The sequence below is a fragment of the Curcuma longa genome, chromosome 11, assembly GCF_044706935.1.
Source record: "Curcuma longa cultivar G26 ecotype Majalengka, Jawa Barat chromosome 11, ITB_CL_G26_1.1, whole genome shotgun sequence".
NCBI lineage: Eukaryota > Viridiplantae > Streptophyta > Magnoliopsida > Zingiberales > Zingiberaceae > Curcuma > Curcuma longa.
In genome coordinates this window covers 3,793,272-3,807,711 of record NC_133871.1, presented here as the reverse complement: position 1 = coordinate 3,807,711, position 14,440 = coordinate 3,793,272, and the positions used below count along the sequence as shown (strand labels likewise).

The following is a 14,440-nucleotide window of genomic DNA, read 5'->3' as shown; positions in this document are numbered from 1 at the left end:
ATCGATCATTATTGAGCGACAGAATTTATATTGGGTTGTTAATTTTAGAATTGGATGGTATTTGCATGACATGGTGGAATTTTAGCGACCCTTAGTTTGGTCGCTAAAATAGCGGCCGAAACTCGATTTCGGTCGCTAAAATAGCGACCGAAAGTGAGTTCGATCGCTAAAATAGGGACCGTACTATACGTACGTGTGGGTACTAATTAAATTTTTTGATTAACTTCTTTCTGGCTTCTGGTGACTGCATGCAGGATCTTATTCTGTGTTTTAGCATTCACAAAAAATTAGACAAACATACGGACATCGTGTATACTGTAAGATTCAATGTGGATGGTGATATTCTCATCTCCGAGGGTGACGATTTGGACGTAGTTCTGTGAGTTTGAGATGCTAGCTTGGTTAAACTATCATTCGATGCAGGTCACGAGGACAATGTTTTAGATGCATGTTTCATGTCATTTACAAATGATCGTATAATTATCACTGCTGATGAAGATAGTGAGGTATTATATATATATCTTTCTTTCCACCAATAACATTACACTACAAAAATAATCACAAATAATGACGGGATTTAGTGGCTGAATTATAATCGATCGCTAATTTAGCAATCGATTTTTAAATTTTATCGCTAAATAGCGACCGAATTATAATCGATCCCTAATTTAACGATCGAATAATAATCGATCACTAAATTAGCGACGGAATTATATTTGATCGCTATTTAGCGACGAAATTTAAAAATCGATTGTTATTTAGCGACGGAATTTAAAAATTGATCGCTATTGAGTGACGGAACTTAAAAATCGATCGCTATTGAGCGACAGAATTTATATTGGGTTGTTAATTTTAGAATTGGATAGTTTTTGCATGAGACATGGTGGGATTTTAACGACCCTTAGTGACCGAAACTTAGTTCGATCGCGATCGAACTTGAGTTTGATCGCTAAAATAGCAACCAAATTGAGTTCGATCGCTAAAATAGGGGTCGCACCGTACGTACATGTGGGTACTAATTAATTAAATTTTCTGATTAATTTCTTTCTGGCTTCTGGTGACTGCATGCAGGATCTTATTCTGCGTTTTAGCATTCACAAAAAGTTAGACAAACATACAAACATCGTGTATACTGTAAGATTCAATGCAGATGGTGATATTCTCATCTCTGAGGGTGACAATTTGGATGTAGTTCTGTGGGATTGGGATGCTGGCCTGGTTAAACTATCATTTGATGCAAGTCACGAGGACAATGTTTTAGATGCATGTTTCATGTCATTTACAAATGATTGTATAATTGTCACCGCTGGTGAAGATAGTTAGGTATTATATATATATCTTTCTTTCCACCAATAACATTGCACTATAAAAAATAATCACAAAAAGTGACAGATTTAATGGCTGAATTATAATCGATCGCTAATTTAGTAATCGATTTTTAAATTCCGTTGCTAAATAGCGACCGAATTATAATCGATCGCTAATTTAACGATCGAATAATAATCGGTCACTAAATTAGTGACAGAATTATATTCGATCGCTATTTAGCGACGAAATTGTATTCGATCGTTATTTAGCGACGGAACTTAAAAATCGATCGCTATTGAGCGACGGAATTTATATTGGATTGTTAATTACGGTATTTGCATTAGACATGGTGGAATTTTAGCGATCTCTCTTCAATCTATCCGACCCCTAGCGACTGAACTCGAGTTCGGTCGCTATTCTTTCTTTAAAAATTCCCAAACTCCAATCTTTCTCTCTTCTCCCGAACCCTAAAGTTTCCACTGCGATCTCTCTTCAATCTATCCGATCTCTTTTCGATCTCTCCGATCCTCCTCCGGTGGGATTTTTCCAACGGGATTTCTCTCCGGCGTCTCGGAGTAAGTTTGTTACTTCGATTTTTTTTTCTATTGGACGCGGCTACGGTGTCGTCGGGCTGGTGCACCCGTGTTCGCGCGGGTGAGGTAGTGGCACAGTCGGTCCCACGGCTGAGCGCGGGGCTGGTGACGCAGCCAACCACGACGGAATTTATATTGGATTGTTAATTACGGTATTTGCATTAGACATGGTGGAATTTTGAGTTCGCTATTCTTTCCTTAAAAATTCCCAAACTCCAATCTTTCTCTCTTCTCCCGAACCCTAAAGTTTCCACTGCGATCTCTCTTCAATCTATCCGATCTCTTTTCGATCTCTTTCGATCCTCCTCCGGTGGGATTTTTCCAACGGGATTTCTCTCCGGCGTCTCGGAGTAAGTTTGTTACTTTGATTTTTATATTGGATTGTTAATTACGGTATTTGCATTAGACATGGTGGAATTTTGAGTTCGGTCGCTATTCTTTCCTTAAAAATTCCCAAACTCCAATCTTTCTCTCTTCTCTCGAACCCTAAAGTTTCCACTGCGATCTCTCTTCAATCTATCCGATCTCTTTTCGATCTCTTCGATCCTCCTCCGGTGGGATTTTTCCAACGGGATTTCTCTCCGGCGTCTCGGAGTAATTTGTTACTTTGATTTTTTTTTTCTATTGGACGCGGCTACGGTGTCGTCGGGCTGGTGCACCCGTGTTCGCGCGGGTGAGAAAGTGGCAATGAAACGGCTGAGCGCGGGGCTGGTGACGCAGCCAACCACGACGGAATTTATATTGGATTGTTAATTACGGTATTTGCATTAGACATGGTGGAATTTTGAGTTCGCTATTCTTTCCTTAAAAATTCCCATCCAATCTTTCTCTCTTCTCCCGAACCCTAAAGTTTCCACTGCGATCTCTCTTCAATCTATCCGATCTCTTTTCGATCTCTTCGATCCTCCTCCGGTGGGATTTTTCCAACGGGATTTCTCTCCGGCGTCTCGGAGTAAGTTTGTTACTTTGATTTTTTTTTCTATTGGACGTGGCTACGGTGTCGTCGGGCTGGTGCACCCGTGTTTGCGCGGGTGAGGTAGTGGCACAGTCGGTCCCACGGCTGAGCGCGGGGCTGGTGACGCAGCCAACCGCGGGTCTAGTGGCACAGCCGATTTTGCAGCCAAACACGAGGCTGGTGGCGCGGCCGACCACAGGTCTGGCGGTCTTTATGCACGTACAACTTATTAATATAACACGTACGTACGTACATATATATACGTGAGTATCTTTATGTATGTCGTTAGGTTAGACAAGCCTTAATTTCAGAAGATGGACAAGTTACTACAACTCTGCTAGCTGAACATACAGGCAAGGTTACTAAGTTGGCAGTCGAGCTTGGAAATCCAAATGTACTTTGCAGATGTACCCATGATGGGCTCGTTCAGTGCGTAAGCGTATTTAAATTTGCAGTTTATATATATATAGATCTTCACGTTTTTTATATTATATTGCATGTTTTGATTGTTGGCTGATATGCATGACAACTTTCTATTCTACACAGATTGATTTGAGAACACAAAATGCGAATAAGTTATTTATATGCAACAAAGCAGCAATTAATGTCTGTTTCTCTAAATAGCATTGTAATTGATCCACGGAGCGCAGATCAATTTGCTATCGGCAGAGAAGATGAATATGTCAGAGTCTACGATATTCGCAAGCTTCGCCTCCTCATCTCGTCGGTTATAAAAGAAGTACACAGACTTGGCATTTTTAGATGAGACTGAGTTACTGGTTTCCTACATCAAAGAGGTATATTTAATTTGTTCTCTAAAGATCAAGGACTTGGATCAGATGCAGTCGATGAGTCTATTGACTATTTTTTTGAAAGTGCACAGTCAATGAGTCTATTGACGATTTTTTTAAAATCTACTTTTTCTGAAAAAAAAAAAAAAAGTGCTTCTCATCTACATATCCATGGCTAGTTGGTGGAGACCAGATTATTGGTGGTCCACAGGCATCCAAGGAATATTCTAACAGAAAGGAAATATATCACTAGTGCATGTGAGCTTCAAATTTCTATTTGGAGGAATTAAGAGGGACGGAATGCATGCTTTTGCGCGTAGTACTGTTAACTTAAAGGAGATATATAAATTTGTGATCAACCGCATCGCATTTGTTTATCATCCTTATACCGTTGCTATTGCTAGTTGCATGCGCGCGCTATAGACAATGACGTATAGAGATCTGAACGCCGAATGCCACCAGCTCCTCCTGTGAATTTAGAGGTTTTCCTTTAAATTATTTTTTCTCAATAATGTTAATTAGAGTTGAGTAAAATATCCATCAAACCGAATTAATCCATCACCTTTCAGATATAGGTTATACTAATCAGTGATTTTCTTATGAATGGATCCTTGATGAAAAAATCTCTGAGAAATTATACAAGACTTTTAGAGCGGATTGAGAAGTACGTATATATATTTAGAAGAAACTCACTTCTCTAATAGGAACTATTCGATCGGATAAGAAATCTTTTCAATCCACAATATCCGACGAATAAATTCACACCACAACTTCCACTCACTAGGAAAAATCATAACTTTTGAGCAAGCAGTGTGAGTTGTAACCGAGATCATGCACCCACGCCATTAATCCAAATGCGATCAGAAATCAAATAATTCAGAAATTTATTTTTAAATATCAGTTAATTATATTCGATTGGTTTATTTCGATTTCGAATTTAAAATTTAAAATATTAATTCAATTTAAATCTAATTGAAGTGAATTGTAAATTGAAAAGAGTCTTTAGAGATTAATTCTTTTATTATTAATTATTAACCTCTTAGCTTAAAAAATGGAGAATATAAAAAAAAGATATACTATAAAATTGTAGCACAATTAGGAAACAAAGTATACAGCATATGGAATATAAGACTAGTTGACTACTTTCAGCGTGAATTATTTTTCCTCCTGTTATGTTTCTATATCAAGATCAAATGCATGACAGTTCTTCCATATAGTAATAATTTGAATGTAGAATAATGATAATGTCGTTTGATAAGCCATTAAAAGGACATTTTTTAATCAAATTGGATGAAAAAAATATATATTTAATTTTTTTATTAAAAAGACATCTCATTTTATTGTTCAATCATATATATAATTACTTAATTGCTCTTCAATACTAGTCAACACTATTATTTTCTGAATCTCTCATCTAATTTCTCAATCGATCAAGTATATTATAGTAGCTACGAAATCGTAATCGCTACACATGTTATAACAACAATAAATTATAACTCATATAACATGAATATTAAGTGATATTATAATTTTGTAACTATTATAATATATGTAATAATTATAAAATCATAATAATTATAACACATCGATCAATTTAAAATTTATATGAAAAATAATAATACTAATAATATAAAAGATAATTAAATAACTATATATAGGATTGAATAATTGAATATATATATATATATATATATATATATATATATATATATATAATATCAATTTGAAACGTCTTTTTCATGAAAAAAAAGACCTTTTCACTTTTTCGGTTTTTTCACTTTTGACCAAAGTAAGAACCCGAAAAAAGTATGTCTACCACCGCTACGGTTTTTTGTGTTCTTTTCCACCGCCGTTTCTTCTTTTTTCTCGTCCACTAGAACCGCATAGAAGATACAGCCAAACAAATTATACTATTAGCCAAAGCGTGCGGGACACCGCCACCGCGATGACCACCACCCCTTTCCTTTCTTTCCTTTCCCTTCCTTTCTCTCCGCACAATCATTTTGTTGTCTACCCTCCTCCGCCTTTGTCGCCCTCCCTTGAGCCGCCGGGACCCGCAGCGAAGATTCTCGATCTAATAATTGGACCGGGTCACTTCACGTGGACCACCAACCAGTCTGTTTGACTCGTCCCCCTATTACTTTAGAGAAGAAAACGACCACGAAATCACTCAATTTCTTGCCCGGAATCGGCTTGGGGTCCTAATAGGCAATCGTCTATTATTTATAAAATATTTTTAATGTATGGTTTAGAAATTTAATTCTTCGATATATTAATTCTCGCACACTTATTAATATTTAATGATGAAAAATATTAATTCATCGCTCCATTATTCTCCCACCACTCGCTTGTTTTCCTGTGCGCTGTGCGGGCTGCGTTTACTTGCAGGAAAGGTAGGAATACGAAGGAGAGAGAGAGAGACAGAGACCTTACCTTATCAGGCTCCTGTGCTCGTGGTCAATCATTTTCCGATCCGGTCCAGGCGGGGCTCGCCGTGTGTGAATCTGATAAAATCGGTGAACCGGGCCAATTCGCATCCTTGCTTTGGTGCGTTTTCATTTCCCCGCAGACGGCCGCCCTCCCGCTATAAATTGCGCCGGGCTGCGCAACTCCTCTCTTCGTGCCCTCCTCCTCTCGATCTGCTTCTGTTCTCGGTGGTTCCATTCGGTGCTCGCTTCTGTTTTTGAATGGCTTGCCGATGCGTCGTCATCCAGAAGGTGGACGAGGGCGGGGAGGAGGCGAAGGCAAATGGTAGGGTTTCGCTGGGAGGATGCCACCGGGAGACTATCTTCCCCATGTACGCAGTGGGAAGGTCCAAGGCGAATTCTATCTCCCGGACGATTCTCGATGTCGCTGGCGACCCCATCTGGGACTCTATTAGATCCGATGCCCGATTCGAGGTTGTAGTCCAATTCTTCCCCTACTCGTGTTCTGAACTAGAAAGCAGCGATTCGAAGTTAACAGTAGTTTAGTGTCACTCGTTTTTTCTTTGTTGGAGGATTCTTGAAAGAATTGGTTTTTGGGGTGGCGAAGTTTGGTAAATTTGTGTTTCCATGCTCTGTTCATTCCTCTAGTAATTTTTTTATGATTCCTCTAGCTTCTGGTTGATACCTCACTGTATTTTTGTGTGCGTCTATGTAAACCTATTTGTACCTCTATGTATACCTATTTGTACGCATAACGTGAGTGTTTTCTTATTAGTTGCTGTACTCTTAAATTTTTTGCAGGCGGATAAGGAGCAAATTTTGAGCAGCTTCTTATACGCTAGCGTCTTATCTCATGATTGTTTAGAGCGTGCATTGGGGTTTGTTCTCTCAAATAGACTTCAGAATGCAACACTTTTGGCTACACAATTAATGGATATCTTTTATGATGTTATGAAGAATGATCGAGGTATTCAACGTTCAATTCGCCTAGATGCTGAGGTGACTGAGTTTGTCATTTTTGCGGGTTGCCTTGGAATTGTTTCACCGTTAGTTAGTAAGTGGCACTATGTTTTCATGCAGGCATTCAAGGACAGAGATCCTGCTTGTGCATCATACAGTTGGGCAATATTGTACCTTAAGGTGCAATTTTATTATAGTTATTAGCTGAAAATATAAGAAACATAGCTACCTTAAGTGTGACTTTGCCATGATGTTTTTGCATTTGTTTGGAGTGGATAGGCAAACATAGAAATATTTAAGGTTGTTGATTTAATTAATCATAATTTTCATCAGCTTTTTATGGTTATGTTAGTTTGGTATCGGGTGTTTCTTTTTCAGGGTTACCATTCTTTGCAATCATATCGAATAGCACATGCTCTATGGAATCAAGGGCGTAAAATTTTGGCCTTGGCATTACAAAGTCGAATTAGTGAGGTGAGTTTATGTGATTCTATTAGCTATGACCTCTTGTGTGCATTAATGATAGCCAAAAAATATAGTTTACCTTTCTAAGTTTATTTTCTTGTATTGTGATCTTTCCTTAGGTTTTTGCTGTGGATATACATCCAGGTACTTGTTAATTTTAAGGTTATACCACAGAAGCATTTTTTTGGTACTGTTGTTTACACTAGAACCATTTGTTATCAAAGTGAAACATAGCTTAGTGATTAAATATTCTCTGTTGTTTGTATGCATTAGTACCATTACGTGTAAGTGTGCTCCTGGTTTACTAATGCTGAGGTCGTAGTAGAGAACTTGGATATCTTATTCTCTCGACAAATAGAAATATGGCCCATCTATTTATAGGTTACACAATGACTAATCAATCTAAAAATTAGGTAATTGGACTTTGTAATGTAATAACCGTGTAATTTGAATGAACTTATAAAATAAATAGAGGCTTACATTAAGGTTATTGTTAGACATTGGTTAATGTCAGAAGACAGTTTTTTTTCATGTTCTTGTTAAGTTCTATGGTGGAACCTAATATCATATAAAATGCTAATGTCGTTATTCTGTCAGCATGTTTGATGATCTGTATCTGGCACTAATTGGCATAGGCTGTATAACATTCAACTGTCGCTATCACTTCTTTTTACTTCATCTACATACAAAGAATTGGCCTTAGAGTTGAAGTTCATTTCCTGTTTTTTGTTAACATTCTAACCCTCATTAATCTGTGTTTCCTTGTTTTCAGCTGCAAGGATTGGTGAGGGAATACTATTGGATCATGGAACAGGTTTAGTTATTGGGGAAACTGCAGTTGTTGGAAACTGGGTTTCTCTGATGCAGGCAAGCATTCAACTCTGCTTTTCCATTAGCAAATACCAATCCATACACACACACACACACACATACATGGACCATCCACTTTAGATATAAATCTGAACGTTATATTTTCTTCTCGTATGTGCTTGTATTGTTCATTCTAGATAATCTGACATATATTTGGATTGTCTTATCATCATGCAAAAGCTGATTTAGGCGACAAACTTAGGGAAGATATTCTTTGCAACTCAAAATTGTCTTTGGTGACAGAAGTGGAAAGTCTTTCTTATTTTGTTCATTCTACTCCTTGTGCTAATAGTCAGACATTTCTTCTTGTTAGTCAAGCTCTTTATTTCTAATATCCAGGCTTGAACATCTAGTTCTGATCCTGTGGGTACACTAACTTTTTTTGCATATTGGAAGCATTACAGTGATCTGGCTTATCTGAACTACTTTTGATTGGTTGAATGAGCCAAGAGTTATTCAAATATTTTTGTGCCTAAGTGGCTTGGACATGGTTCTGTCTTCAATGTTTAGGAGACTTAAGTCTTTGAGTGGCATCAAGTTATGTTTTATTAGGAGCAAAAGTATTTGGTGTTTAAAATGCCATGAGATTGCGGTTTGGCAAGGAAAAGTAGAACTTGGAGATGATATTACATAATTAGTTGATTGTGAACTTGTGGATCAAAGTGATATTCCTCAGGGTAATTAGGTTACTAAAGGTCCTCTGACATGCAAAAGAAAAAAAGAATTACTGGAAATTGCACTTGTCCTGTCAATCACAGGTTAGGATGTGTTTATCAAGGTGCTTTCTTCCTCCCATACGGCTCAAATATGCAAATACAATTTAGGTGGATGAGAGAGACTTTGCAAATACTTGTTAATGGCATGAAACTTTTCTTGGCAAAGGTGGATGAATATATCCATTTGGACACCAGTATTACAATAACAGTTGATGTTGTATAGGGTGACCATTGGCTATTCTCAATGCATTTAGTAACTGGCAGAGTCCTTAAAGTAAGCTGAATTGTGTGTTTGGGACATAATTTATTATTTCTTGTTGATCTTGTAAATGGTAGAGTTCTTAAAGTAAGCTGAAGTGTGTGTTCTTTAAATATCTGTTTTATTCGAATATTTGTTATCAATTAATATTCTGTTCTTGCTTTTCAAGTAGCATGTGCAACTCCTTTTTTTCTTCTTCCCAGAAGACAAACCTATGTGTATTGAAGGATGGTAAATTTTATTGTTTCTTGTTTTCTACAGGGAGTTACATTAGGAGGAACTGGTAAAGAAGTTGGGGATCGTCATCCCAAAATCAGTCAAGGTGCTCTAATTGGAGCTAGTGCAACAATTCTTGGTAATATTGTGGTTGGTGAAGGTGCTATGATCGCTGCTGGTTCCCTTGTCTTGAAGAACGTACCTCCACACAGGTTGGTTAGTCCATCTTTGTGATTTGATTAAAAAATGTTAAACTATAGATATCATTTTTAATGTTAAACTATATATATTGTTTTCCTTTTCCTTGTTGAGAGTATCATCATTATCTTTTTAAGCAATTTAAGTAAATTGTGATTATTTTCATGCATAAGGAGAGCTTGTACTGCAATATAGTTCAACATAACACAATATGTGTGCTTATATGATTTTGTTTCCTTTATAATTGTATACGAAAGCTGAAATGAATGTTCATACTTAGTTATGTCTATAGGATTGAACTAAATGAATCTGACACATTGGCTAGAGGGGGAGCCGTCGAATAGATAGAATTCTAATGCCCAATTCTCACAATAAAGTCAATAAAATTGATAGTTTCTAGATGGTGTGTGCATGCGTAAAGAGTGTTAATGTGCAATGAAAATAAAATATATAAAAAATCACTCGCTAACAAGTAGATTCAACATTATTCTAAGACCCCACTCTTAATCCCAACCTATGATTGGTCTGGTGAGTCACCCACAAAATGTTTCACTATAATCACTCTTCATTTGGGTTAACTCTTTTACAATTCCAACCATGGGATGGATATAATAAATCACTCCTCTCAAATACAATGTATATGTAAAGCTAAGAGAGATTACTGCCTAAACCTTCAAACTTGTCTAAGGTCTTGGGGATCTTTGTGCATATAGTAGGTACTTGTTCAAAGGAGTTTCATGAATGTTTTCGTAGGACCTTACAAAATCAAAACTTCTAAGATATTCTAAGCAAGGCTCCAACATATACATTTTGTTCACCTCCGGTTAACTAATTAGACACCAACAGTTGTTGAACAATCACAACTATATAGCCTGTCAACTAAAAGGCTTCCCATCAACTAGAAGCTTGAATAGGAAGCTTTTGTTCACTGAACGCTCAGTTGACTCTCTGGTCAACAACTGATGTGCTCCAATTGATTGAATTAGCATGCCAATCGGCTGTATCTTGTCGATGATTCTCCTTCACTCAGATTACTTTGTCATAAGCATTGAAAAGTGCTAGGGGGCCGAGCTAAGTCATGGACTATGACTTGGGGCCAACATTTCTCCAGTCAAAGATTCAAACCAAGTCGCTAGGTAGCCATACCCCACCTAGCTAAATGTCATTCCAAGGATGTTGACCAAAAGCACAAACTCCCAATTTCACATTTCACTCACGTTGTCTCATGTTTTCATGCCTCTTAAATTTCAACATTGTCGATGCTCCTTGCCCTAGAGTCCACCTTGTTAGTCCTCCAATCAATTGGATGCACCAAACTCCCCAAACTTGCTCTATACTATGTTATTCTTTTCACTTTGAATTCACTTCATTCTAGACCACCCTAGAGTCCACCTTGCATCAGACCTCCATGTGTATTATGGTAAATCCTAGAACACTTAATGCAGACATCGGAGACAAAGGTAAATCTAAATTTCTTCACCAAACACATCAAAATAATCTAGTTGAACCTCACCACTTGGGAGCATTATTTCCCCAACAATATCTTCCTAAGAAACTAAGTATACTATCGTTGACTGTTGTTTTTTACAATGTGTTTGTTAAATTAGGTTGCCAAGTTCTCATATACTGTGTCTTGTGCAATAGATTGCTATAAGGGTTGAGTCTTGGTGTCATATTAAGGTGCTTTTTTTTACCTCTCTGACTGAGTTTGAAGAATATAGCAGCCACTGTTTTGGGAGGCAAATCCTGATATATTACTACTATCTACAAGTCTATAGCCTACATTTTTGGTGTTATGCTTATTATTTTATAGAATTTTTATGTAATTGTTACACTGTCATTTGCCTTGACAGTTGTACCATACTGTGTTTGGAATTGATTGCTAAATTGTAGGTGTTTTAGAACCACCCTGATCGGACCCTATGGTTTCAAATATAATCCAGTTAGTTGGGTGGAGAGACTGATGCTTTTCAACAGAATGATGTCCGTTTGTTGTTAAAGATGAATGTAGTGATTGTAAAATTGCTGTTTGGCAGTGATAAATCATCTAGAACAAGTATATCAAAGATGTCTTTGTAGGTGAGGGTTAGCAGTTGTGTTGTGCTGTAGCAATCTGTATTTGTTAGTCTTTGAAAATTTTAAGCGCATAGATAGTACTTAGCCTATCAAAAAAAAAAAAAAAAAATGAAGACAAACTTTATTTTCAGTATGTAGCATTCTTCTAGTGAACATTATGTTCAAATAATTTTTAGGGCCATGATATATGATCAACTATTTGTGTATCAATTATTTTTGAATCCTAGTTGTAAGCTCAATGTAATTCTAAAACTCGTACCCTTTTATTTTCACTATCTGAAGCATGGCCGTGGGGAATCCAGCAAAAATTATTGGGTACATTGAAGATAAGGACCCATCTCTAACAATGAAGCACGGTACCAATATGACATGAAAAACTTTTTTCATGATTACAAGGATTTTGAACCCAAATTTCTGCCTAACAATTCTGATATTTTATCCAACTGCAGATGCTGGCAAAGATTACTTTGAACATGTAGCTGTTGGTTCTCCTGATGGACCGAATTATGGTAACTTTTCTACTCTGAACTGTTCGAGTGCTGTACTGTTGGTGCTTTGCTAGAATAAGTCAAGAATCAAGTATCAATATACAAAGAGAGAGAGAGAGAATTCAAAGAGAATACCATAGTGTCCTAATAACTTAATGCTGCATGGACCTCTTTTTGGAATTGCTTTTGGATGGATAGAAGAAATATCTTGGTACTCTTAACTAACTATTACATAAATTTGCCCTCTCTAGAACCATTTTAGTAGTTACATTGAAACACACACTCATGCTACTGAATTTATTTTCCTCGATGAATTGATCAACATTCTGGTCCTATCCACTGGTTAACACTTAACCAATATGTCTTACTTGTCTTTTGGCTGTATCACTTAGATATGTGGTTTTTTTTTGTGAAATATGCAGTGCACAACCTTTTATGAGCTTCTCTGCAACTCAGTAAATTCTTTATTTCTACTTTCACATGTGACAGTCAGACTTATTATTCCTATGCCTGTCCAAAATTATTCATGTTACTTTATCTATGATGTCAGATCAAAGGTTCATGACATTATTATCGTCATATTTGTTCCAACTATTTAGGATCAGCTACATATAGTTTATGCTTCCATAAGATCATTTTTATTAAACAGTTAGTAGGACTAAGAAAAAATTTATCACTTGCATTCAAATTAATTAAATCATTTTTTATTAATTTGATTCTATTTTTTCTAGTTATATAATTATTGTCAACTTTGAACATGCTCAGGCCATCTAACTTAGATCGTTTACACCTAACTGATCCAAGAAACCTTATATATATTAGCATTCAGTAGGTATGCATTGGCACAAGTAAACTTAGCACTCTCTTGTGAGCTGAAACCAAAACCAGGTTGGCACGAATGAACGAAACATGTTAAGCATGCCCTGCCTGTAACTTGCCTTGTATGTCCAGTGTTACCGGTCCCATTCCTGACCCATATCGACCTAGACAGCTTCAGTTTTGCATCCATCAAGATCACACTAGCAGAGCAGCAAGGACAGGAGTAAAAGGCTTCTTCCTTTGCCGCTGCTCTCACCTTCATACAGAAGTCATGAGTCAACAGACCCAGGCACGATCACCCTCTGTTATTGTTTGTCACTCAACTCCATCTTGCTTAGCCAAATGAGCATGTTAATGGCTAAATCAAAAACTTTCAACCAAACATCTTAATCAAATTTGACCTGAAAATATCTTGATTGAAAATTGACTTGTTTAAGTTGCTTCCTTTCCTAATCGACAGGAATCCACTGTTCAGGAAAAAAAAGCTGAACTGAAGCAACTTTGTCAGATCAATCTTCCGATCACATGAGATCAAAGAGTACATCTGGCTTATCCTGGCAAGCAAAGCTTGGTGTGGTTTGTGGAAGGTGTTTACTCCAGAAGAAGCAACGAGGAGCACTGGCTTGTACTTTTGGGATCTCTGCAATGAAAACATTGCAAGTCCACATGAACAAAGTATGTTCACTAGGCAAAAATGAATCTAGTTGTACTAATAACTCAAGTTAATATGCATTCGAGACGCATATATATATATATATATATAGCGTGTAGTTGTACTAGTTTCTGATTCCTATTTAAGCAGATAGTGATTAATTCGTGCAAGATCCACTTCATCATGTGCTAAAGGTTTGTTCTATCTTTCCTCAATTTCAGGTTCTTGTTGGTTTTGAGGATTTAAGTTTCCGTTCTCTCTCTTTTTTGTTCACTGCTCGATTATGGTTGCCAATTGTATCAGCCCATATAACAAAGTAACAAACACAATCATATAGATTTTGCTTAGTTGGTCTCAGTTTATGTAAAAATAGTTGTGGGCCTTATATTTTATTACAAGCTGATATGCAATTGGCCAGATATGAATAGTTTTGATAAATAATAATAATAATAATAATAACAATTCATCTTATTGTTATGAAGAGTTTATGGTGGGCATTTTGATAAAAACATATTAAACCTTATTGTCGAGGTGTTTTGATAATTCACCTTATTTTAAAAGTTAATTACCAAATTTCTAAAATTTAATAGATTTAAAAAGTTAATTAATTTTTATATTTTATTTCGAATCTAGTATAACGTTAAAATT

The 14,440-nt window shown here is 36.6% G+C and overlaps 1 protein-coding gene across 2 annotated transcripts; it reads left to right on the top strand.

The window, feature by feature from the left end:
* The first annotated feature begins 6,221 nt into the window (after positions 1 to 6,221).
* Positions 6,222 to 13,954, top strand: LOC141840004 (putative serine acetyltransferase 2). 2 transcript variants are annotated; one of them, XM_074727878.1, is made up of 10 exons: positions 6,222 to 6,547; positions 6,875 to 7,072; positions 7,154 to 7,213; positions 7,412 to 7,507; positions 7,618 to 7,642; positions 8,271 to 8,365; positions 9,605 to 9,771; positions 12,116 to 12,189; positions 12,283 to 12,342; positions 13,616 to 13,954. In XM_074727878.1, exons 1-10 carry the CDS (start codon positions 6,335 to 6,337, stop codon positions 13,627 to 13,629), a joined length of 1,002 nt encoding a protein of 333 aa, XP_074583979.1. In that variant the 5' UTR covers positions 6,222 to 6,334; the 3' UTR covers positions 13,630 to 13,954. The 2 variants fall into 2 exon arrangements, with proteins under 2 accessions (XP_074583979.1, XP_074583977.1); XM_074727876.1 differs by having other exon boundaries at positions 13,601 to 13,954.
* Positions 13,955 to 14,440: the final 486 nt, after the last annotated feature.

Coding starts and splice junctions, on each gene's coding strand:
- LOC141840004 (XM_074727876.1), top strand. CDS start 6,335: ATGGCTTGCCGATGCGTCGTCATCCAGAAGGTGGACGAGGGCGGGGAG. Junction 7,643..8,270: donor TGCTGTGGATATACATCCAG/GTACTTGTTAAT, acceptor CCTTGTTTTCAG/CTGCAAGGATTGGTGAGGGA. Junction 12,190..12,282: donor ATCTCTAACAATGAAGCACG/GTACCAATATGA, acceptor ATCCAACTGCAG/ATGCTGGCAAAGATTACTTT.